General features: G+C 52.4%; 11 protein-coding genes across 11 annotated transcripts; 2 read left to right on the top strand and 9 right to left on the bottom strand.

The window, feature by feature from the left end:
• Positions 1–216: 216 nt before the first annotated feature.
• On the bottom strand, positions 217–770 carry NUU61_001100 (protein kinase domain protein; the record flags this gene model as incomplete). Its single annotated transcript, XM_056651682.1, is given in 4 exon segments — positions 217–228; positions 321–449; positions 499–620; positions 632–770. 4 exon segments carry the CDS (start codon positions 768–770, stop codon positions 217–219), a joined length of 402 nt encoding a protein of 133 aa, XP_056516532.1.
• Positions 771–822: 52 nt separating this feature from the next.
• On the bottom strand, positions 823–1,545 carry NUU61_001099 (protein kinase domain protein; the record flags this gene model as incomplete). Its single annotated transcript, XM_056651681.1, is given in 2 exon segments — positions 823–1,195; positions 1,211–1,545. 2 exon segments carry the CDS (start codon positions 1,543–1,545, stop codon positions 823–825), a joined length of 708 nt encoding a protein of 235 aa, XP_056516531.1.
• A 369-nt stretch (positions 1,546–1,914) lies between these two features.
• Positions 1,915–3,068, bottom strand: NUU61_001098 (enoyl-CoA hydratase/isomerase family protein; the record flags this gene model as incomplete). Its single annotated transcript, XM_056651680.1, has 4 exons — positions 1,915–2,065; positions 2,148–2,504; positions 2,579–2,689; positions 2,746–3,068. The coding sequence occupies 4 exons, from the start codon at positions 3,066–3,068 to the stop codon at positions 1,915–1,917; spliced, it is 942 nt and encodes a 313-aa protein (XP_056516530.1).
• Positions 3,069–3,455: 387 nt separating this feature from the next.
• Positions 3,456–4,958, bottom strand: NUU61_001097 (FAD binding domain-containing protein; the record flags this gene model as incomplete). The annotated part of the gene is made up of 1 exon (XM_056651679.1): positions 3,456–4,958. The coding sequence occupies one exon, from the start codon at positions 4,956–4,958 to the stop codon at positions 3,456–3,458; it is 1,503 nt and encodes a 500-aa protein (XP_056516529.1).
• Positions 4,959–5,694: 736 nt separating this feature from the next.
• On the bottom strand, positions 5,695–6,598 carry NUU61_001096 (DUF899 domain-containing protein; the record flags this gene model as incomplete). The annotated part of the gene is made up of 2 exons (XM_056651678.1): positions 5,695–6,287; positions 6,472–6,598. 2 exons carry the CDS (start codon positions 6,596–6,598, stop codon positions 5,695–5,697), a joined length of 720 nt encoding a protein of 239 aa, XP_056516528.1.
• A 1,182-nt stretch (positions 6,599–7,780) lies between these two features.
• NUU61_001095 (uncharacterized protein) lies at positions 7,781–8,062 on the bottom strand (the record flags this gene model as incomplete). The annotated part of the gene is made up of 1 exon (XM_056651677.1): positions 7,781–8,062. One exon carries the CDS (start codon positions 8,060–8,062, stop codon positions 7,781–7,783), a length of 282 nt encoding a protein of 93 aa, XP_056516527.1.
• An 802-nt stretch (positions 8,063–8,864) lies between these two features.
• On the top strand, positions 8,865–9,445 carry NUU61_001094 (DUF3602 domain-containing protein; the record flags this gene model as incomplete). The annotated part of the gene is made up of 3 exons (XM_056651676.1): positions 8,865–8,918; positions 8,996–9,200; positions 9,279–9,445. 3 exons carry the CDS (start codon positions 8,865–8,867, stop codon positions 9,443–9,445), a joined length of 426 nt encoding a protein of 141 aa, XP_056516526.1.
• Positions 9,446–10,156: 711 nt separating this feature from the next.
• NUU61_001093 (uncharacterized protein) lies at positions 10,157–11,450 on the bottom strand (the record flags this gene model as incomplete). Its single annotated transcript, XM_056651675.1, has 2 exons — positions 10,157–11,346; positions 11,402–11,450. 2 exons carry the CDS (start codon positions 11,448–11,450, stop codon positions 10,157–10,159), a joined length of 1,239 nt encoding a protein of 412 aa, XP_056516525.1.
• A 2,689-nt stretch (positions 11,451–14,139) lies between these two features.
• Positions 14,140–15,762, bottom strand: NUU61_001092 (uncharacterized protein; the record flags this gene model as incomplete). The annotated part of the gene is made up of 3 exons (XM_056651674.1): positions 14,140–15,285; positions 15,332–15,643; positions 15,751–15,762. 3 exons carry the CDS (start codon positions 15,760–15,762, stop codon positions 14,140–14,142), a joined length of 1,470 nt encoding a protein of 489 aa, XP_056516524.1.
• A 938-nt stretch (positions 15,763–16,700) lies between these two features.
• NUU61_001091 (glutaminase family protein) lies at positions 16,701–18,811 on the bottom strand (the record flags this gene model as incomplete). Its single annotated transcript, XM_056651673.1, has 2 exons — positions 16,701–18,625; positions 18,685–18,811. 2 exons carry the CDS (start codon positions 18,809–18,811, stop codon positions 16,701–16,703), a joined length of 2,052 nt encoding a protein of 683 aa, XP_056516523.1.
• A 2,053-nt stretch (positions 18,812–20,864) lies between these two features.
• Positions 20,865–22,119, top strand: NUU61_001090 (velvet factor family protein; the record flags this gene model as incomplete). The annotated part of the gene is made up of 4 exons (XM_056651672.1): positions 20,865–21,089; positions 21,148–21,227; positions 21,300–21,779; positions 21,843–22,119. 4 exons carry the CDS (start codon positions 20,865–20,867, stop codon positions 22,117–22,119), a joined length of 1,062 nt encoding a protein of 353 aa, XP_056516522.1.
• Positions 22,120–22,762: the final 643 nt, after the last annotated feature.

Here is a 22,762-nt window from a genome sequence, read left to right as displayed (position 1 = left end):
GAAAGCTTGGCGCTGAGTGGGGGCCGCCCCTCGAGCCACAACAACAATTATTAGTATGGAGTCAGAGCCATTTGATAAGCCTACATTAATCTAGGCTCCTAGTCTGACTAGTAACCTACAATTAGTCTCCACCATCGCTCGCATTGGTAACCACATTAAGACTTGTGGGTCAACGCGCTTCTCTACGCGATCTAGCACACAGATGGCCCTTGTCTATTAACCACTTCCCTGGATAATTGATAATTGTCAGCCTTAAACCCATTTTTATAATTGACATTAGATAAACAAGCCGTTCCTGTCAAAAACTTTCTGTGTCTCACTACGTTCCAAGAAGTGAATAGGGGCAGCCCTAGGTATGCCACCCTTTCAGCGACGTGATGAGATGGCGAGTATTGCCTGTCCTCATTAAGGGCATTGAACAAATGCCTGTCCTCGAACATATCCCAAGCCTATTGCTGTGATTAGATGGTAGGTAGAACTAATTCAGGAAGAGCTTACCATCACGCCAACATTCCATATATCAACATTGAAGCTCCACTCTATATCAAAGAGGACCTCTGGAGCCTTGTAAATATTCGGCTGAATATTGCCTCTATGGAATTCCCCTATTCTCGCCTGCCCTAGGTCGCACAGTACCGGCTGTCCCCATAGATCAGGTTCTGGTAGGCGGAATTCGCGGGAACAGTAAATTGTGCGGTTAGTATCCACAGATTTTCGTAGACTCGGGTATTGTCGCTATGCTTCTTCAAAGTCTGTAAGAATCGAGTCATCGATGTTAAGCATAATATTTGACGTCTTAATATCTGTGTTTCGGTTCTCAGATTATGCGTAACCTCGAGTCTTAAGCGAAAGAGTGGTACCTGAATGAACAACTCCAGCAATACTATGCAAAAAATCCATAGCCTGAAACAGACAAATCAATGTTTGTTTCAAGAGATCTTTGCTCAATTTGTGAGACTTGGCTTGGACAAGCAGCTCGTGTATCGAGATTTGCATTGGTGGATGAACAAAGCACTGGTGAACCCATTCAGGGACGTGTATCTCAAATGCATCGTGCAGCCCACGGATATATGCACCTCCGATATGCGAGCAGTGAACTTTGCTGAGATGACTGTAGATTTCCATTTCGCCATTCATGGCATGATCAGATCGAGAGATTCTGGTAAGGACCTTGACAGCAACGTAGCGGTGGTTTCTTCAAATATTCAACAAAGTGTGAGTTTCATTCATAAAGCAGTATTGGACATCATACTTGATCTCACGACATAACCACACGGTGGAATATGGTCCATAGCCAAGCTTTCCTACAACGCGATATCTTGAGTCAAGAATTTTGCCAATCTTGATGGGGTAGAACTGTTCTTGTTTATAGAAGGGAAGGGTCTCTTCTTCAATCGGGCTTCCATGTTCCATTCTGAGCGAGAAAGTGTTGAATTGTCGCTTTGGAGAAGTGGTTGTTTGGCGTAGAAGGGACCGCGTAAAATTTGATAAAAGGTTGACCTCTGAAGGGAGCCGAGTGGGAAATTGCTTCAGGATATGGGGCATGGCAGCGGAAAATACAAACATTGCCCAAGTTCTGGCAAGCATCAGAGTGTGGTCACTAGTAGACCTCGAGAATAATTGAATTCAGGGATGTTGACTATACGCCAAGGTATACTGGTCATCAAACCCTTGGCCTAAACATGAAATTCACAATAATGAGCGTGTTACGCATAACATGTTCTCCACATCCTGTGGTCGTATGTATTGGAGTTGTCATAGGAATAGTGTGTGTAGCCACTTGTTTAGAGACCACAAAGTGACGCCCAAGAAAACAACATGATTGGTGGGTCATGAAGATGGCCTATAATTCATCAAAAAGTCCCTCTGGGTGGTCTTTGGTCGGGTACTCCGTGGGAAATTTACGAGGTTGCATTACAACTTCGACGGATTGTTTGCCCTGGGCTGCCGGCCGGTATCTACCTCATTCCACCAAGGGAAACTAGGCGGCGGATTATCATCAAGATTGGCGCGGAAGTTCGGCTTGCGTTTCTCAAAGAAGGCGGCCACGCCTTCCTTCTGGTCCCTATAGCAAGCACAGTCAATGATGTGTCCTTCTCTACCTCATTATTTTCTTAGAAGAATGTGAGAAGATATGAGCAACATACGCAGCCCCAAACATGTGCGAGATGACATTGGACTCCGCCAAGTGCGCAGTCTCAGCCGACCCAGAGTCCCGCCACAGCAACGCGCGGTTGAGATAGGACGAGGTCGGGCTGACATTCTCGGCGATCTCGGTGGCCAGCTCGAGGGCCCGCGGCAGCACCCGCGCTGCGTCCGGCTGGATCTCATTAAACAGATCGCCAAAATGCTTTGCCGTCGGCGGGAACACGCCGCCCGTGCTGACCAGGTAACTAGCGTTAGAGTGCCCGATCAACCGGGGCAGGAAATAGGATGAGCAGGATTCCATTGTGATGCCTCGGCGCGCAAACACGAATCCGTATTTTCCTTTTTCGTACGCGATCCTGTTTCGGCGATAGAGGTTAGCGTGGTCAGTTATTGGATGGAAATGCAGATCGTGAAAGTACTCTGTACTCACCGAATGATCGCCGGTAGCGTCATGGTCATGCCGACTCCAACGGCCGACCCCTGCATGGCCGCAATAGTCGGCTTGCGGCATCGATGGATAGCCAACGCGACTCGTCCACCGCTATAGAAAGATATCAGTCTAGTGGGCTTCACAGCTCTTAATAGCAAGCAACATACCCATCACGGTGATCAGCCGGTCTCTCCTTGCCACCCCGGAATCCAATATCGAGATCGGCGCCAGCACAAAAAGTCTTGCCGGCACCAGTCAAAACAATCACCTTGACTCGCTCATCGACATCGAACATAGGGAAGAGCGTCTCAAAGTCCTGCACCATCTGTCCGGTAAAGGCATTGTGGTTCGCAGGCCGATTCAGTGTCACGACAACGACGGGCGTCGCTGTTGGTGCCCCGGGCGGATAGTGCGAGACGACGACATGGCCCGTGGTGCGGACCGTCTCGTACGAAGCCGGGAGCTCAATCGGGCTGGGGTCGAAAATCATGCTGCGCAGTGGGGTTGGGAAAGTGTCGGAGATGAGAGAGATCCCAGATGCATTGTGGTTTTATAGCCCCCACACGCCCTTCCTGTGATGTTGGCTGCTTCGGTTAAACCGTCATCCTTCGATCTTCAACCGCGGCTTCGGCTCGGTGGGGCGTGTGGAGAAGCTTCCCCGCAAGCAATCCGAGAGAATGATATTCATGGATGCTTTTGATGTGATTATATGATCGGGGTGACTGAAACCTCGGGCAATGCTTTACTTGCTGCGAAGCTCAACTATCGATGTGGCACAGCCATTAACCCTAAGAAAAAACTCAATGTAAAAGCAGAGTCGTGCCATCCAACACGCCATTATCTAACTTCTATATACATAGAGCTGAATTCATGTCCTTCATACTTCGAGGTTCACCCAACGCGACAAGGCCGTTTTCACTGCGTCCAGGTTCATCTCCTCCGTCGACGCCCATACAACAATACCATCGGGGCGCACCAACAATGCCTTCAGCCCCAAGGTCTGCTTTGCGTGAGATCCAGAGTAGTGGACCATAGGCCCCAAGGACTGAACAAAGTCCGCAGCAGACGGACTATTCTGAAAATCAACCAACACAAAACCCCCTTGCTCCAATCTGTTTGCCAGTCGTAGTCCGTCATCGAATTCAAAGTCGGGGGCACTACATCCAACTAGCGGGTGGGCATTGCCCAGGTCGTAGCGCATCGAAATCCCCCACATGCGGTCAGCAAAGTAGCTAGCTCCATCCTCGGTGCTGATCAAGCTTTGCACAATGTTGGCGACGGCCTTGCCATAAGCATCCGGGCGTAAAGTGACAACCTGAGCACGGGTCCATTCAAGCACCCATGCGGCATTGGGATAGCGTTCATCATGGTAGGTATCAAGCAGACCCGGGGGTGCGGTGTTCTTGACAGTTGCCGCAAGTTTCCAGCCGACATTAATGGCATCGGCAATCCCAGTGTTGAGTCCCTGCGCCCCCAGCGGAGAGTTGATATGCGCGCTATCGCCGGCCAAAAGAACCCGGCCTCGGCGATACTCGGTGACTTGTTTCGAGCGGTCCGTAAACGAGGACGCTAGATGAAGAGTGTTAACGCCGATATCTGTGCCCGAGACTCGGCGCAGCACGTCTTGGAAGTGCTCGCGAGTGATGGGCTGCAAACGGTCGAAGCTGGTGTCGAAATCCATGACGTGCAGGTGTCCCGGCCCGGTCACGATATACAAGCCTGTTTTCGTGCGGCAGAACCCCTGGCCGAGTAGCTCTGGCTTGTCCAGCTCGCACTTAGCGGTGTAGCCTATGAACTCGGCCTCGGTGCCTTCAAACTTGAAGCCTGCGATGTTGCGTACTGTGCTGCGGCCTCCGTCGCATCCCACCAGCCACTGGGCCTCGAAACACTGGTCCCCTGCCCAGACTCTTACATTCTCTCCACTGTCATGGACCTGAGAGACAGCCATGTCTCTGCGGATCTGCACCCCCATCGTCTGCGCACGTTCAGTCAACACAGCCTCGATCTGGCCTAGAGAAGAGACCCCCGGCATGAACGACGGCCCTGGCAAACGGTATTGCCAGCGTTGGAAATCGATATTGTTGGCATTGAGATTCATGCCGGCAAAATGGCCCCCGAACTTGAAGCCCGTTGTCTTCCCGAAATGCGAAAAGCGCGGGCCACCATTCAGGATCTTTTCTAGCAGCCCACGGCGGTGGAAAGCCTCGACGGCATGTGTGAAGAGTCCGCGGCGACCAAAGTGTCCTTCTTTCCACGGTGACACACATGTCACCTCTTTTTCCAGGATCAGGACCGAGACGTTGGCCATGGCTAATTCGCAGGCTAGGAAGAGCCCTACTGGGCCTGCACCGGCGATGATGACATCGAAACAGTCACTCATGGTGTGAGTGTGTGTAAGTAAAGAGAGATGCCTCCCAAGTAAGGTGAAACGAGTTTGAGCTCTAAATGATGGCTGCGATGTCTGGTTTTTGTACCATTTCTGCTCGGAGTTTGCAGAGCCCGAAGCTTGTTTTCGGTTTCATGACTGTTATCGGGGATCGCCTTGTGTAGAAGAGTGTTAGTCTGGAAATTCTGGGTTCGCATCACTCAATTCCGTCTTGCCAGCCATTAAGAGCGTCTTGAGGTCGAGTTTGTAGAGTGTCGGGTGGAACTACAACCCGATGGCTGGCAATTCGGGGCTTAGACAGTCCGATACTCGTGCCTGAGCTCTCAGGCATCAACTCTATTTCCAAGACTGCCAGGGAGGAGTATATGGATTTCTTTAATGCCGATTGGTGCTGTTTTGCGATCCTGGTTGTTGAAAAACGCCAGAAATTTTATGAATGAAGTCGGCATGCTGTCTGACTGCAAAAGATCAAAGGTTTAGTTTATATATCTAGGCAGATGGCGGAGATAACCAGCATCAAGAATATGGAGTTCTTGGGTTTAAGAACATCCTTTTACATGGACATTCTGGGCTTTGGGTTTATTGATATAGGGTGGTTCTACTTAGGTCTTCGCAGAAGAAAGGATACTCAGCAAGTGATGCTTGAAAACGACTCGAACGAGACCAAGATAATGATTGAATGCCCCTTTCCAAGTCTACATTTTTGAATGAGAATCATCCTCGACCAAAATTAGTATTCATCATGTCGACGGAAATTCCCCATTCCATTGCCCACTTCCTGCCGCCCCAAGGGCGTCATATCCAGCAGATGGTACGTCGAGAGAATCGCTTCCATGCCCCGGTCGGTGGTATCATAGGTGTGAAACACCTTATTACCTTCCTTGAGGAACACACAGAGCCCAAAATACCCATTACCTGGCTTCCAGGTAATAGTTTCACCCTTCTGTTCGGCCTCCGCCCACGCCTGATGCGTTCTGGCCGAACTGTAAAAGGGGAATGTCCAGCCCATGCGACTTCCATATGCAGCGACCTTCTCCCATGGCGCAGTGGCAACCGCCACAAAGGACGTGTCTCTGCTGTTGAGGTGGCCCAGGTCCGGGATATGGTCCATGCAAAATGAGCAGCCCACACACGCTTGAGTATCTTGCGGTGCTAGCATGAAGTGGTACATAATCAGCTGCTTGCGGCCCTCGAAAAGATCAACAAGCGTCTTGACTCCTTCATTCGTGTCGAATTGGAACCGGGTGGGATTCAACACTGGGACCATAGGCAGCTGGCGCCGCGACGCGGCCAGCTCCTGGAGGAGACGTGTGGCGGCTTTTTCTTTTCAAGAAGCCGTGCTCGCGCGGTTTGATATTGCTCCACGCTGGTGACCTGTTTATGGGGACATTGTCAGTGTCGGGTGAAGAAAGTAGCGGGTTGGCTCCGAAGACGGGGAAGCGAGCAATTGCAGCGTGATGCTCCAGATCGGTCAGACCGAGGGGACAAGATGCACAGCCTTACGTACTTCTTTCTCCATGTCGCTCATTTCCTCGTTGGCTTGCCAAGATGGGTGTTGGTGTTTCGAAGTTCACACTGCCCCTTGGTGGGTCCGGTAGACCGATGACGCTCTCATCGGCATTTTCCCACTGCATTCTTCCTATCTTTGCGAGGAAGTGTCCCGCCTGCCCTAATTGAATTTGGAAGTCGACCGACATCTTTCTAGTATTCACTACCTTGATTACCAAGAAAATGTGGTCCATCGTGGCGATGAGCAGACCCCCATGGGGCGAGCAGTGAACAGAGTGGAGCTACACGATTCAAGGGCAGCGAACTTGACATTGGAGTGGTTCGAAAACAAACACCCCTGTCCTTTTACCCGGATCAATGTTGATCTGGTGCTTGCGAGTTTCAGCTCTCAGCTCTCGAACTGGGATCTGATAATCCTTCTTGCACCGCTGTGATGTCAAGGCAGTGACACGCGTGGAACTATGGAAGGCGCTTTACCTGACGAAGAAATCCAAGTCCCAAGACGGCGATCTCCATGTCCATGACCCTTTGGCCCCTTGAAGAAGTCGACGGTTGATACCTGGGCAAGACACCCATGTTCCGCGGTGTGCACGATTTCATGAGGTCGTGGAATGTGCACCGGCCTTGGTACATGACAGACATCTGCTCAGTCGCAAGATGGGGTCTTTGGGATGGACCTTCAAAACATCGTTGCCCCAGTCGATATGTACCGTGTCCCAGAATTGCTGATCGTCCATTCAAACAGAATCTTGAACACAGCCTCCCATGTCATGTCATGGGCAGTTTCAGAGGCAACTTAGTCGATCACTTCCAACCGAATTGGGTTGCGAGGATTCGGTGGAGATGAGCTTGGAGATGTTGATCCTACAGGAGGTCTTTTGTATAAAAGATCTTTTCCACACCCCCTGAGGACATCCATTACACTCGTTCTTTTTGATCAATACCAGTGCCACTATTCAATCTTTCAATCTTTCAATCATTTTTTTTATCAAAATGCAATTCTCCGTCGTTTACCTCACCACGCTCACGGCCATGGCCAATGCTGCCAGTTTGCCCACCAACACCGCCCCTCCTTCGCCGATTCCTTCGATCAAGAACCCCGAGCAGTACTCAAAGCTTGCCGTCTTGGTTGGGAACGCGGAAACCAAGGAATGCTATTTCACTCTGAAGAGTGACCAGTGCAACGGAAAGTCCGCGCGAGTTGGTCCCTACAACACGAAAAACCAATTCTGTGGCCGTATGTCCGATGATTTCTTTTCTCTCTTATTCCTTGTGCTTTGCTATGTCATGATAATGTCATGGTAAATCTAACACTTCCTTTCTTTCTCCCAGCCGACCCCGATGTCAAGGGCTCCGCGATCTGCGGCAACCAAACCGTGACCCTGTGGCACGGCAAACACGAGTTCGAGGGCCGCCCCGCCGAACTGGGCCAGGCTGTGGTGAGCAAGCCGCAGGAGGAGGTTGGCAAGGAGGGTCTTGCTATTCCCCTGGGTGTCTATGCCGGCTGCTGGGCTGGCTTCGAGGGCGGCATATGGCACGGAAACTGTGCGGCCGAGTTCCCTCCGGCGAAATAAGCGAGCCACCACCATCTCTCAAGTTTCTCCTCTGCTAAATGTCGCTCCTTGGGATTTGATTGATCCTTTCCTTCAGCAGCTGGCAGTAGATATCGGTGGATGTTTTTGAGTCTGCGCAGCTTTGTTGTATCTGTATATATGCTGTTCATATTAGACAGAACATGTGCCTCATATTATCAACCAACTGCACACACTGTATATTTGCAGCACACTATTGTTCCCCTACTCCCTACTATAAGTAAGATCTCTCCAGCTTTGTCTCTGCATTTGTACGGCGCCTTTCGGTGGGGTCTGATAGACCGATGGCACTTCCCAAGGTCCTTCCGTTGAATAGGGCTCAGTGTGGGGGATAACCCAGCGACGATCCCAGCCCTAAGCGTGCACAGATGGCCCTGGTCATGACCTCATCTATGCCTTGGCATACAGATGCCCCTGCTCGAATGAGAGTTGGTATTTCCCCTCTAGAGGGCACACGGGGCCATAAATTGCCACTGAAATGTCTGTAGAGCCAAAAAAAAAGGAGAGAGAGAGAGAGAGAGAGAGAGAGAGAGAGAGAGAGAGAAAGGGAAAAAAAAACTAAAAGGGGGGGGGGGAGAGAGAAAATGTCGTCATTGCGGCCAAGCCTACAAAGGCGGGCAGAAACTGCCGTCTCCATTTTTCTGCCCTTTCGCAGCTTGCCTTTGCCCCTCCTCGCCTTTCCTACTTTTCTTCGACCGTTGTCTATTTGTCTATTGGAACATCGCCAAAGTGTGTGCTGTATTATCTTGCGGCATCTGGGCATTTCTGATACGGTCCGATCATTGAATTGCCAGCAACCATGAGCGGTCGAAACGTGTCGCATGGCCGTGGAGGCGCCGGTGAGGATACTCTTGTCTCGAGCGACTGCTTTTAGTTGCGATTCTATTTTGTTTGGGCTCATTGAAGCTAATCTTATCCCTCGCAACTCAGGAAACATCACTCGGCAACAGTCTGCGCCTACGCGCAAGGACCTCGTCACCCCCCACCATCAAGCAGGACGTCTACACCACCGGCCGCGGCGGCTCAGGAAACATGGTCCACAACGACCCCGAGCGACCGGAGATTGCGCGCGAGAGCCAGGACGTCGAGTCGCCGCCGTTGCGCGCGCAGCAGATCCCTCACCACACGGGCCGAGGTATGTCACGACCACCACCACATCACTTTTGGAATTTGTGAAGAGTGTAGAACTAATCATCGCCGGTGTTTACTTCAGGTGGTGCCGCCAATGCCTACATCCCTACCCCCGAAGAAGAGGAGCAAGGAGAGAAGATCCGGCAGCAGGAGGCTGAGCTGATGCGCGTGCGCACGCAGTCCAAAGATCGCGTCAAGGAGATCGAGCATGAGCGACAGGAGCTGCACAACCAGTCGACCTCGACATAATCCTCTTACTCTCTTGCTCTGACTTTCGAGGAAAGAGGTTGCAATCCGACTGGGAGCCGCTGTCGAATGCGTCGCCATACATAGAACAAAGCGCTGCGGGCAGTGCTCGGAGCTGGACTTGTTGGGGAGGCTGCCTGATCAAATCTCATTGCTCAGGACCAGCCGTTGGCTTTTTGGGAGGGTTATTTGGCTTTTCTACTTTTTGATCTATGATCGATGTACTTAAGACTGGGATGCTGCAATACCCTCATGTCTCATGGATCCCCGGGATTGGGACGGCGCTCGGTGTTGGATCGAGCCAGGGCGGACATTTTTTTTCCCCCGTGTTAATTTTGAACCATAGATATGGTCGGATCTTTGATTTCAAAGGCTTCTCATTGGCGCCAATTAGTCGAATTTATTACAACCATGGATTAGTCCATGCCGCAGGGGTCACGATCCTGCGGTTGAATAGGATGCTATGTACAATTTGTTGCCTCGTCACGGTCATGTCCCATATCGAATATGCAAGTCCGACCCTCATGTGGGGGTATTGTCGAGGAAGTAGATCGACGTCGGTTCATCTCAGATGGCGTGGGCTGGATGCAGTCCGAGCAAGATGATATGTGATTCCCGTGGTGGGCCATCTCGTCAGCTGAGAACGGACCGTTCAGATGTTGACCCTATGGGTCGGTAGTGATTAAGGGCGAGGAAGCGAGAACGCCACTGCCCTTAGCTCTCCGGGAGAAAACAGCCCGTGGCATTGATAGGCCAGCTCAGATGCTGGCGCCATTCCGAGTCGAGACAATCGCCAATCTGCTCGAGAACACGGGTGCCCCAGTCGCCCATCCACCACGAGTCGCGTAGATGGTAGAGAACTACGGCATAATGGGCGAGAACAATCAAGGCGAAAGGGCGACGGCGGCGCACGAGATCCAGGAACACGTATGGAATACGGAAGCTCCAGCAAAACGCAAACATCTTGGGCTCGCCACCCCTCATCAGCTGCTCGAGCAGGGCACCGAGATGGCCAATGGCCTGGTCATAGATGTCCCTCTCGTGGGCCGGGTCGCGCAGGCCCTCGATGCCGTTCTGGCGGCGCAGCGACAGGATTACCAGACGCGACATGTCCGGCATGGTGGCAGACGGCTGTTCAGGCCGCACCAGCGGGCTCAGCTCGCCGGCCGAAATGCGGTCGATGAGCCCTATCATGACGCAGACGAGCCAGCGTGTCAGCTGGAAGATCTCCAGGAACTCGTCCAGCACGTCGAGCTGCTCGTCGGTTTCTGTATCGTCGCGGCCCTCGATCAGGCAGTATCCAAACGCAAACGTGATCATGACGCAGCATAACGCGAATGTCGCGTTGCACTGCGCCGTCGTCAGGTCCTGTCCCTCGTCCAGCTCGATCCCCGCCAGGGCCCGTGTTTGGTGCTCGCGCGCGCTGACCATGTACCGCCATTTCCGCTCGGGGCTGCCGCTGGCCTTGGCCAGATGCAGCGCCGACAGTGCCAGGAGCCCGTGCCGCAGAGCCGGGTGTCGCAGCGATAGATGAGGGATTACTGTCTGCCACAGCGGCTCGGCGGCGTCGTCCCGGGCCATCGATCGGTATGTTGTCGTGCACCAGTGCATCATTAGTTCCAACTCTTCCAGATGCAGGACCTCATTGGAATTTCGAGACAAGTTGGTCGAGACCGGCGGGGTGTCCTCCTGGGATTTGGGGGGTGGGGCTGAGGCTCGATTTCGGTCATTGCCGGTGGTGACGGGATCGAGGCCATGGATGTCGATGTCGAAGAGAAGCTGGAGGTTGAGGAGCCCGAGGATCGGGGCTTGGTGTCTAGCCGGGTCAATCGAGGCCGGGGCGGATACTGGCTGACCATTTTGCGATCGATGCAGTGCGGGCAGGAGGAACGCGACTCGGAGGTCTACAGTTGGGAATCGAAAGGCATAAGGTTAGTTCAACGCACGCTATATATACACGCTTGGGCAGGGAAGGAATGCGGGCATCGTCATCGGCAGTTCCGCGCATCTAGAGCTCCCATATCCATCCATGGATGCATCCTGCATCTGCATGCACAAGCAAGGTCCGAGAACTCCCAAATGTGGCTGACATGAAAGGGCCGATTGCATACCTGGCGACGTCGCTTATTCGGCCACGAGGACATGACCCAAGGACGTTCGGGAGACTGAACGGCGATGGACTGAGACGCCATCGTGGATCGTCTGTGATGTGTCTGGTTTGGTGGTTTGGTCGAGACTTTAACACACCACAGTGATGGAGAGTGCGCCCAGTTGGCCCCAAGGATCCGACAGCAGGTGAGTGACCATTGCACCGGAGTATGAGGAGGATTGGATCTTGGGGGGGGGTCAACGAGAGGTGGACCAAGTGGGTCTGGCATCTGTGGCCAGAGACTTTTTTTCTTTTCTTTTCTCCATATTTTCTGTTCATTCTCCGTTTCTGTCTGTCTCAATTTCTGCATTTTCCTTTTCAACTCATCGGGAATTGTCTCGGGATATTCCTGGTCTATGTCGAACAGATAGCTCGCCACGAATGACCCAAATCGGCAAATGCAGCGTGCCATGACATAACACATTCGATGCCCTCTCTGTACAGTACGTACCACACTTGCGTGCTGTGAATCCTTGACAATCTGCGTCACACATGTCGTGCTGAGCACAAAAAGGGGGTAAGTTCAGGTAAGTTCATCGCTCTCAAGATATGCGTCCCCACCAGTATATCCCCGGGGCCAGAAAAAGAAAAAGAACAAAAAAAAATCCGCGAATGGCCGTATTGGGCATTTCAACCGCGCCCCCCAAAGTGACCAAATCCACGAGATTTCTGGAGTGCGTTTCCCCGATGCGGGCAAGAGCGCCAAGTCGGGCTCCACTTGGGCTCCAGTTGACTCGGGAGTTGGCCGCGGATATTGCCGGGACACGGTCTATATATCCATGGGATCTATGGATATGGGTGTTTTCGTGTGTAGAACACCCGGCACTATAACATTATACAGCAATAGCTCGACCGTTTCCCAGCTCCAATAAGCCTAGCACAGAGCTCTTGATCATACTTCATGTGAATGGCCAATGTCCATCGCGAGCCCCACGCGCACTGACTAGGGCAACGAGGCCTGAAGGATGCAGGGGAGGGGGTAAAGAGAGTCAGAGAGAGAGAGACTGAGGAAGAGGGATGGCGAGAGGGGGCCAAAAGAAAGAATCCTGGCCAGCGATCCCATGTTGCCCGGTGCTAGCCTTGCCGCATCGGACAGTCCTCGATGGGTCGCAAAGAGGGGATTTCTGCAGGTTATGGAACCATTTTTGGCTGTAGAGTACGGTGCATAACTAATCGCAAGCACTGGGTCTGCTCGCTTCGACATCGATAAACCCGAAGGATCAGGGCCGGTGGGCGCTGATCAGCCTTGTCATGATGCGCTAGAACACCCTCTAGAAAACTCTGTTGTGCATCTAATGGGTTCTGAAGGATCGACCATGGCCCCCAACTGCAGTATGTGCATGCATGTATACATCAGCCGTGAGTTAGATAGGCATTGAAGACGAGGCCATGGTGTTTTTCGTATTTCAGACCCGGGATGACATCACTTGGAAAAGGAAACCTAAATGTAGAAATCATAAAAATCACAGTAGCCTTCGAGATTGACACAACCCTCAGACACGCATCACTGGGAATGCCTGGGAAGGCGCTGACAAGCCCATGGGAGTAAATGCAACGGTCTCCGCGAAGGCGAGCTTGCGAGGGAAGTAGAGCACAGTGCGGGCCGAGGATTCCAAGTGGTCCCCCTCATACAATACGAGATGATGTATCTTTGACGAATACTTTCCTTTTCCTTCTTTGGGTCACAGGTGTAATACACTGGGAAGAAAGAGTTTTGAACGCATCCAGAATCTTCAGCACACCAGGGCTCCGTTCGGCTGCCTTGGCCTGGATTTGGGCCTCATTTTCCGCGTCACTTGCGCTTCTTAATAGCTTTAATACCACTAGAGTTGTTTGCTAGCTTCTTGCTTGCTGGCGTTCGGCGAGAATGACGGGGCCCCCAGACCTTGCGTTGTCTGGTGTATCGGACACCATTCGAGGTGAAACCCCACGTGTCTCCTTCCTTTTCGGCAGTCCCTTTCACAAGACTGCTACCGAACCACCGGAGATCAATTTCTGAGATAGGTGATCTTGTCGAGTCGATCGAGTTGGGTGAGTTCCAGGGCGGGGCTAGTGCAGACTCAACCGCAGAGACGAGGATAGTGGCAATCAGAGGAGCCAAGATTTTGCGAGCAACACTGATTTTGGGCAAAGGGACTGGTTCCTGCCTCCTGGTGTCTCGGAAAATAATATACGGGAATACTGAACCGGAGTACTGGGGACGATAAGAAAGGTCGGGGAGGTGAAGTGCTATTTATGGGGCACATCTGTTTCATTCATTCAATTTTTAAAAGAGATTTGCCTTTTATTTCTCGGGCACAAAGGAATTGACATGATTCTTAGCACGCCCTTGATTTGGACCAGCCTTTCGAAAGGCTGTCAACACCGACCCGACGAGCATTTGCAATCTAACGAGCAAACCTTCGAATTCATCCCATTTCGTAACATATATGAACCGTGCTGGAATCCTACGAAATCATGAGAAATTGAATTTGCTCATTCTGCAAAGCAAAACGCGTGAAATGTCTCTCAATATCTCTTCCTATTGTGTAGACCTGGGTGGGTCGACTCACGAGTCAGTATACAGATCATTCTCACTGCGCGGGGGCAGGGAATACCCCTCAGAGATCAGCAGCGGCGGCTGTCCGGCATTGCGGATGCGGCCATAGATGCTGTGGATGTAATTCCACATCGTCGTCGGCACAACCACGGTGACCTCATTCGTCTGGCCCCTGCGGAGATACGGTCCCAGATCTGCGCGGGGTGCTGCCAGGTCTAGCGGTGGCAGCTGGTGTCCGTTAACGTAGACCCGGGCGGCGTGGTTGATTGGTGGGAGGATGAGGTAGGCGCCGTCTGCTCGGCTTGATTTCTTGCTATTTGCACTACTGCTAGCAGCAGTGGTGGTGGTAGAAGGAGGTCGGGGCCAGGTAAATGTTGTGGAGTAATACCCCACTCCTGAGGCGTTTTTCAGGCCTTCGAGCTGTGTCCAGGAGACGAGTTTGTGGAGGTGGTGTGTGGTGTTGTGCTTGACTGCGTTGATGGCTGCGTTGGAAATGTTGTGTGGTGCTTGCCAGTGCTCGGCTGTCAGTATCCAGTTCGATAGCGGGGTGGCGGGTGCGATATCTGTTGGCAGGGTGATGCGCGTGCCGTTGGACAGGCTGATAGATTGGTTGCGCGTGTTGCTGGCCGAGACGTGCAGCACTGCACTGGCGTTCTGGGTGTAGTTGTAGCCGAGGACACTTGATGGTAACTGGGTGACATGCAGAGAAGAAGCTTTCTCGGCCGTGAATCCAATGACCACTATTTGGTTACCTGCCCGCCGAAGAGGAATTGTTACCCGGTCTGCATGTCGCTGATAGTTGAGGACTGGCCTCTGCTCTCCCGTCCAAGGATCGAGAAATATTGGGCTTTTGGTACTGGAGATATCCAGCGTACCTGTTGACGCATTGGTGTCGCAGAACACAAACGCGTGGTCCATTCCATTGCTAGCATCTTCCCGCCAGGTCGAGTACCAAGTACCGTTAGTCTGCACGGCGACCTGTGGCCGCAGATGGAGAGATCCGAGCTTGGCTGCCACTTGCCCAGTCGAGACACTGTAAACGTTCTGTAACTGCTTCAGGGTCTGGATGGCCCGCTGGACCTTGGAGTGGTCTCGTCCATCGTGCGTTGCGTAGACACCTGGTGCTCCGCCACTGAGGATGACGGGAAGCCCGGCCTGGGCGTATTTTGAATAGCATGCACGCCGTCGAGAGTGAGGTTACTATTGCTAGTGATAACCAGCGCTCTTTACGCAGGGCCGTCGCGCCCCAGTGTGCCATTCCGAACCTTTGCCTCAGAAAGAGCGAAGTTCTCCGGCGACAGGTAGGTTTAGGACCGAGGGCAAAGTCCATAGCCAAGCCGGCCTCCTTGTGAGCCCGCAGCGCAGCCACGAACATCTTCTTGAACGCAGGCGTTCCGAACACATCCCTGGACCAATTTGCACCCACAGGCTGGGAGCCCAATTGGCCTCCGTAGTTGTAGTATGGCACGAACTCGACGCCGCCGAGGCCAATAGCCCCCGCGGACTTGATATCCTCTTGGACGGTGTGGACATCAACGCCAGCATCTGGCAGCCAGTAGCGGAACAATGGTTTCGCAAGGCCCGTGGAGACCTCCGGTTGAGGTGGGTTTTGCAGCGGACGCCGATCATCATCTTGGAGCGGATACCGATACGCGTCTTGTTGTTAGGTGGAATATGTTGCGCCTAAGAGATATCCCCCGTAGGATAGGACCGCAGAGGTTTCCTTGGACACTTCAGTGTAGCTTGTGCCTTTGAATGTTTATGGAGCTCGGGGTGATGTTGGCCGATGCCCTCCGCGGGGAACCTGGGCAAGTGCCGACTCTAATTGCGCATGGGTCGCAGAAAATCTGGCAAGATTCGATTCTGCTACCCCCTACGTGACCCCTCGGCCTTCTATACGCCTATAGTTGTAAATCTTTTTCTAGAAAGAAAGAAGAGAAGAAAAGAGAAAAGAAAGCAAAGAGATAATTATGAAAATAGATTAAATGAAGGATTAGAAAAGGTTAAAAAGTAGATATATAAAATAGAGAAAGAACATCAAGAGAATTAATTAATTAATTCAAGACAGAAAAAAAGATATGGATAAAATAATAGTAGTAGTAATAAAATAGTTATCTACATATTTAATAATCAAACCTCTTAAATAGCCTGGAGGATAGAATGTAGTTAACAAGTATTTTCAATCTAAACTTTTATCTCTACTATATCTTTCTATAACAAAGATGATAATAACAATAACTCAGAATCCCGCCGGAATCCTATCCCCCGGACTAGGTATGGATTCCCAGGTCAGAGTCATCCTAGATCTACGCGAGAAGTCCAGCTCTAGGGCTTTTTGTGCCCACATCACAAATTTGAACTCGCGGAGAGGAATTCGAATTGGACAGTAATCAGGAGATATGGACGGCAATAGTGTTGCAATCTGAGCCTCATATAAGGGAAGTATTTAAGCAATTACATTGCTACCAGATTAGGCTAGTTGGAGGTCGAACTGCTGCTGCAAATGGCTGTGCTAGTGTCATACATAACGCCTGGATGCAGCCGTATCCATTCACAGTGAAGCGAGACCCTCATGACGACCAGAGATTAGCTCCCTTCAAAGCAGCCAGCGCAAAGTGACTCCCCAGCGTGGGCCGAGCACGGAACGCGTATGACTGCCCGACGATGTGGCCATTTTTGGCCTCGACCCAGTATCGGTCCGAGAATGGGGCCGAGTTCTGCCCATTGGCAATGTACGCGTGTATGTCACTAATGAAAACCTCGCGGGCGTTGCCGTCTACCGTTGCCGCCACAAAGGCCTGCCAGTTCGTCTGGCCCCAGCCAAGTGATCCATGCAGAGCAACTCCTGCTAGACCACGCACGGTCGGATAGAATTTGGCGGTAGCGTTGTATGTCTCTTTGGGGAAGACGTTGAGATCGAACAGCACGTCTGGGTAATGGTTGAAGACGAGGAACCACGGCTTGGTGTTGTATTGAATCAGGAACCGAGTCCCATGGTCATCGGTTCCGAGATGGTCCGTCCAGATGCGGTCGGCAAACTGCTTGCCTGCCGTAGTATAGTTCTTCTGACCTGTCAGAGCGCCATATGTAGCCAGGCCGACGGCGGCCTTGACGCCCAGGTTCGTTTGGTTGGCCAAGGTCCCCAGCGCGTCGTTCAGCGATAACTGCGAGGCTGGGTACAGCCCGTGCTGGTGCAGGTAATTGGCGTACTGCTCGAGTTGGGCGGCGTACGTATTCGTCAAGTCCTTGTTTCCAGTTGCCTTTTCGTAGGCGTAGGCGAGAATGATGATGTTGCCGCTCTCCTCAATGGGCATCTCTTCGCCATCGGCTGGGTGGCCAGTCGCGTTGGGGTAGTTCGCACCAAGCTCGTGCACTGCATAGGTCTTCGTGTAATCATCCAAGCGCATGTACTCGAACACCGGGCGCAGGAGTAGCTTGAGATAATCGGGACTCAGTATGTAGAATATAGGAAACGTTGCATAGATAACATCCACAGTGTTGATATTTCCGTCGCTGGAGATTTCCTTGATGAAAGCACTGGTCTTACTGGTGTCCTTTGACTCGTTGGGGATCGTTACCTCAATACCCCCATAGACCTGGCGGACCGAGAGGGCAAGAATGTCCGAGTAGTTAGTGCCGTAGGTCGAGGTACCGAGATCTTGAATGAGTTTGTCCAGCCTGGTCGATTCGTCATTGGCGTCGGTGTAGTCATCCAGGAAGTGGGAAACAGCATCCGCTGTCTCGGGAAATTTAGACCGGTAGTAGCCCGTCTGGTCTGTACCGAGGAAGTCGATCGACTTTTCGCGCTCATGGCCAACGGCAAAGGTCACGGACGCTTTCTTTGAGGTAGTTCCCAGATCATGCACAAAGCCCACGACACCGCCAGAAGACCAGTCGGGATGTTTGCCGTCCAGGGAGCCCTTGTCAACAAAGTGCTTCCGAACCGAAGCCGATGGGCCAGAGGCTGTGGAGAGGGAGCTGCCGCCCGACGGACGGGTGGCGTAGATGGCGCTGCCCCACAAGGCTTGACCGTCGTGGTTCTGCGAGTAGGTGGCTGCGCCGACCGCTTGAATCTGGAACAGGCTCGTGGATCCCTTAGTGGACGAACTCCAACGGGAGTTGCTTGACTGGCCCGTCCAACTATCATCGATGTCGGAGTAGATCTGCACGACGCTCGAGTCGCCGGCAGAGACGGTGACAGTGAGATAAGAGAAGGGCAGCGACTGGCGCACATAATTTTTGGGGGACACGGGCGAAAAGAAGTCGAGAGTGAATTTGCGCGATCCAGCCTCGAGCGTGAACGTGGAGTGCGTCGAGGTATAGGTGGCCCCGGTCACCGAGGCTGACTTAGTACCGTCGGGAGCCTTGGCCACTCCGAACAAATTGTATGCGACGCCGTCCACTCGTGCAATCACCGACCAGGTCAGATCATTACCGGCCCAAAATTGCGAATTGCTGGTGGGCAGTGACGCGATATGATTGCCGGGGATCCACGCTGCCGATCAGTCAATCACTCAATTTTCCTCTGCGGGGGGAAGAGGAGAATCAACGCACCCGATAAGTAGGGACTGCGGACGGCCAACGGATACGAGGGAGGCTTCACGGGTGAGTAGGTTGTGGCCTCACTCGACACCCAGGCCATGGCCATGGCCAGAGCCCAGCGAACATGGTACAACCGCATGGTACAGAACAGCCCTGTACACAGATCCAGGGACCAGTATGTTGATCGAGGGGCCCAAGATGCCGATCAAAGGATTATAGTAAGAAACAAGCCCGCTCTGCAGCCCCAGAATGCCATGGTTGTTTTCGGGGGGCGTCAAGGACTTCAAATACCTCTCTTCCCACGCGACGGGGTGCATTGCATACGCATGGTTGCAAGTGACGATCCAACCTCCCCCCCCCCCGATCACAACATGGCTGGGGCACCTTGCGCGAGCCCCCTCATCCATATCAGATGGCCTTTCAAGGGCAGTTTCTTGCCGAGCGGGGGCGGGGAGGGCCAATACAAGGGTTTCTGACCCCGAAAGCAGCTCATCCTTGGCGTCGCTCACAGCGTGCAATGGCCTGTGCCCACTTCGCATGATCGCAGGGGTTCACGCTGCAGATCCAATCAGATCTGGCGGTGTAGTCGACAGGCGAGAGCCGAGTAGAGGGTCTTTCGAGCGTATCGAATGGCGTCATGAGGATGCAGAAAGTGGCCAAGATGTGATGGTGGTCGATGGTTGCAAGATGCAAGATTGAGTCTAACCAGTTGGTGATATTTACATCCGGGGCCAATCTTCACTTCAACCTTGAACGCTGACATACCTACTTCTACATTACCATTTCGGAGCCAAAGTATTCAAAAGAGCCCAAAAAAGAGAAGAGGAATATTATTATTATTGGTATTATTATTATTATTATTATTGCGACTATTACTGTGCACCCTCCATCTTGATAATCGTTGAAATCAACAGGCTATAGCATACTTAAGCATACCCAGAGACCACGCCAGCATGTTCGAGCTACCACGCCGTCGGGACTTCCCCCGGTCGCACATGGACGCTGCAAGGGGCCAGATTTGCAAGGCCGAAAACGGGGACTCGTGCTTGATTTTATTTTATTTCTTCAATTTCTTCAATTTCTTCATTCTATTCGTTCTATTTTTGCTGATCTTCTAGTCCCTACTCTGTCTTAAATATAGGGGTGTTTCAGTCAGATTGAATGCCGGGCCATGTTCTCCCCAATTTCAGGATGCTTCGATGGAGTTGGCAGGGAATATGGATTACTAACGCGAGTATTCACCTGGGCCTCTGAAGTAGTACTGAAGTACTGGATGGGTGAGAAATCCATAGCCTGGAAGCAGCATATCCGCAAACGGCGGTTACATCCACCAGAACCCGACGGTCTGGTCCTTGACAGTTGGGAATGAAATTGGTGAAAGTGGCCCCATCCCCGAATTTCGAGAACGTCACTTTCTTCCCCTCGACCTTCCCTCCTTCTCCTCCCCCATCCTCCCCCTCGCCCCTTTTTCCCTCGTGGACCGCATTTCCCTGGATATCTCTTGAATGACCATTCTTTGTTGGTAAGTACAGTTTCGAAGGTGGATCTGTTTTCGCAGAACTTTGGGCCTGAGGGCGATCCGTGGAAGCCCAGCGAATCTCCCGCACTTTTGACAGCTTCATCGTGCGGCTCGCCCATCCTGCGAATGGGCCTTGTGCGGCATCTCGATAGCCCCGATATTGATTAGCAAGCAGATCTCCAGGTTCTTCGCCTTTTTCTCGCAATCCCCAACCTCCCCCCCGTCCGGCCTCTGCTGTGTCGTGCTGTGTCGCCACTCGTTTTCTGGTTCCGGTGGATTGAAAAGCTTTCGGCACTGCAAAACCTCACCCGACCTCGATCCCACCGACTTTCCCCCTTCCCCTCTAAACCTGCGCGATCGCATCCGACGAAAATCGATCCAGTTTTCGAACGAAATTAAGATCCACGAGTTCTGGCCGACCAGCAGGATTGGAGGAACGTCCCAACTGATAAGAGCGGTCGCGACCGGTCCCCCCTCGACCTCGTTCCGTGTGGCCTGGAGTCGATGCTCCAAGGGTGACGTGTGGATTCCGCGGGGTCGCATGTCACAGCCTTCTCCCCCCGCCTTCTCGCAATCGACCAGGCAATTAGGGGCCCACCGAGCAAATCTATAAAAGCAGCGATCCATCGTTTCTCTCGCGAGTGTCGTCCTCGGTTCCTTCTCCTCCCGAACCATGTACGCTGTTGAAGAAAGGGCTCATCCGGTGCCGCCGCCACCGCCGCCCCTCTCAATGGATCGCATCTCGGCTCCGTCTGCTGCATACCCAACACCGGGGTCGGGTCCGCTACGGACCTCCGACCATCTGGCGCCGATCGCGACCATTCACGATGGTCGGATCTGGTCCCTCCAAGTGGTTCAACAACCCATCCGCGCTCGCATGTGTGGGTTTGGCGATAAGGTGGGTGATTTTTCCGCTCAACGTGCCAGCGGTGGTCTAATGAGACTTTGTGTTTTAGGATCGAAGACCGATTACGCCACCGCCATGTATTCGCCTGATCGTGCGAGATGCACAAACCGAAAAAGAGATTGATATCAAGTAGGTGTTTTTGCTCCCCGGCTACTTGATTGCGCTGCGGGTTTCTCTGACCGTTTTCTCTTGCGCTTATAGTGAAATCGACACCTCGTTCTATGTGCTCACGGTCGATCTATGGAACGCCGACGGCACCAACGAAGTGAACCTCGTCAAGCACTCCGCCACCTCTCCCTCTATCTCCACCGCCATGTCATCCTCATACCCGCCCCCGCCCCAGAGCATGTCCCCTACGTATCCAGCCTATGGTCAGAGCCCATACGGCGCGCCGGTCGGTTACCCGGGGATGAACAATTACTATGGTACCCAACAGATGGGGTACCAAAACCCATACACGCAGTCTGTCGGCTACCCGCCATATTACGGTGGTGGTCAGATGCCCACGGCAATGTCCCCCGCCGCCTCACAGCCCGTTTCGGGTGGCCCGGGAGGCATGTTCACCCGCAACCTCATCGGGAGTTTGAGCGCTAGCGCTTTCCGGCTGACCGACCCAGACAACAAGATTGGCGTGTGGTTCATTCTGCAAGATCTCAGTGTGCGGACCGAGGGTACTTTCCGGTAAGGCAATTCGCCTTTTTCGGGTACATGGAGCGTGGAAATGAAAGCTGACCTGATGAATAGTCTTAAAATGAGCTTCGTTAATGTGGGCACACAGTCTGCCGAGACCACCAACGGCGCGCCTGTCATTAATCATGGCTCTGCCCCCGTTCTCGCCTCCGTTTTTTCGGAACCCTTCCAGGTTTTCTCGGCCAAGAAGTTCCCGGGTGTTATTGAGAGCACCCAGCTCAGCAAATGCTTCGCTTTGCAGGGGATAAAGATTCCCATTCGCAAAGACGGAGTGAAAGGTCCCCGGGGCCGCGGTGGCGATGGAGACGACGACGATGAAGGCGATTACTAGACCGTGGTTGATTCCCACTCCAGAGTCACTACAAGTTGATGCGGTGATTTGGGTGTTTTCTTTTCCTGTTCTTCTATTTCTATTGCTTGGGTCACTGGATCAAGATGGGGGCAAAATGGGGGCGTGTTGGCTTTACGGTGTTTTTGGTGGCCTCTTTCTCCTGGGTGGGTTTCCATATTGCTACATGGTCCGGTGCAGGAGGGGTTCTGTCTTGTTTCTGCTGGCTTTTTTTTTTTTTTTTTTTTTTTTTTTTTTGGTTCCGGTTTTTTGGCTGACAGCCGTGTTTATCCATATACCTTGGCGGTTGAACCACCGCGCGTATATACATGTTTTTTTCTTCGATGAATCGAACTTCCTTGAAAGTTTACACATAGTCTGAAGCCTTGTCAACCTGCCTAAGCATGGTGCAGTCTAGGCAACCATACTCGATCATGACAATGGGTTTCAATGACTTCATTGCGTCACTAATAAGGCATCTCGTATTCTCGCAAGCGAAGCTCGGGCATGAAGAAGAAATCGGTGCCAAGCCCAATACGATGCATACTGGAAACGGATAGGGCTGAATTAGGACCGATATATAAAAGTCCCTGGCAACAGGAGAAATATGGATGGTCCTTCTTTTTCTTGATATATCGCAATCTAG

The sequence above is a fragment of the Penicillium alfredii genome (assembly GCF_028826965.1).
Source record: "Penicillium alfredii strain IBT 34128 chromosome Unknown utg000001l_segment0_segment0, whole genome shotgun sequence".
Taxonomy (NCBI): Eukaryota; Fungi; Ascomycota; class Eurotiomycetes; order Eurotiales; family Aspergillaceae; genus Penicillium; species Penicillium alfredii.
Note: the sequence above shows the minus strand (reverse complement) of the source record. Positions and strands in the feature narration are given on the sequence as shown.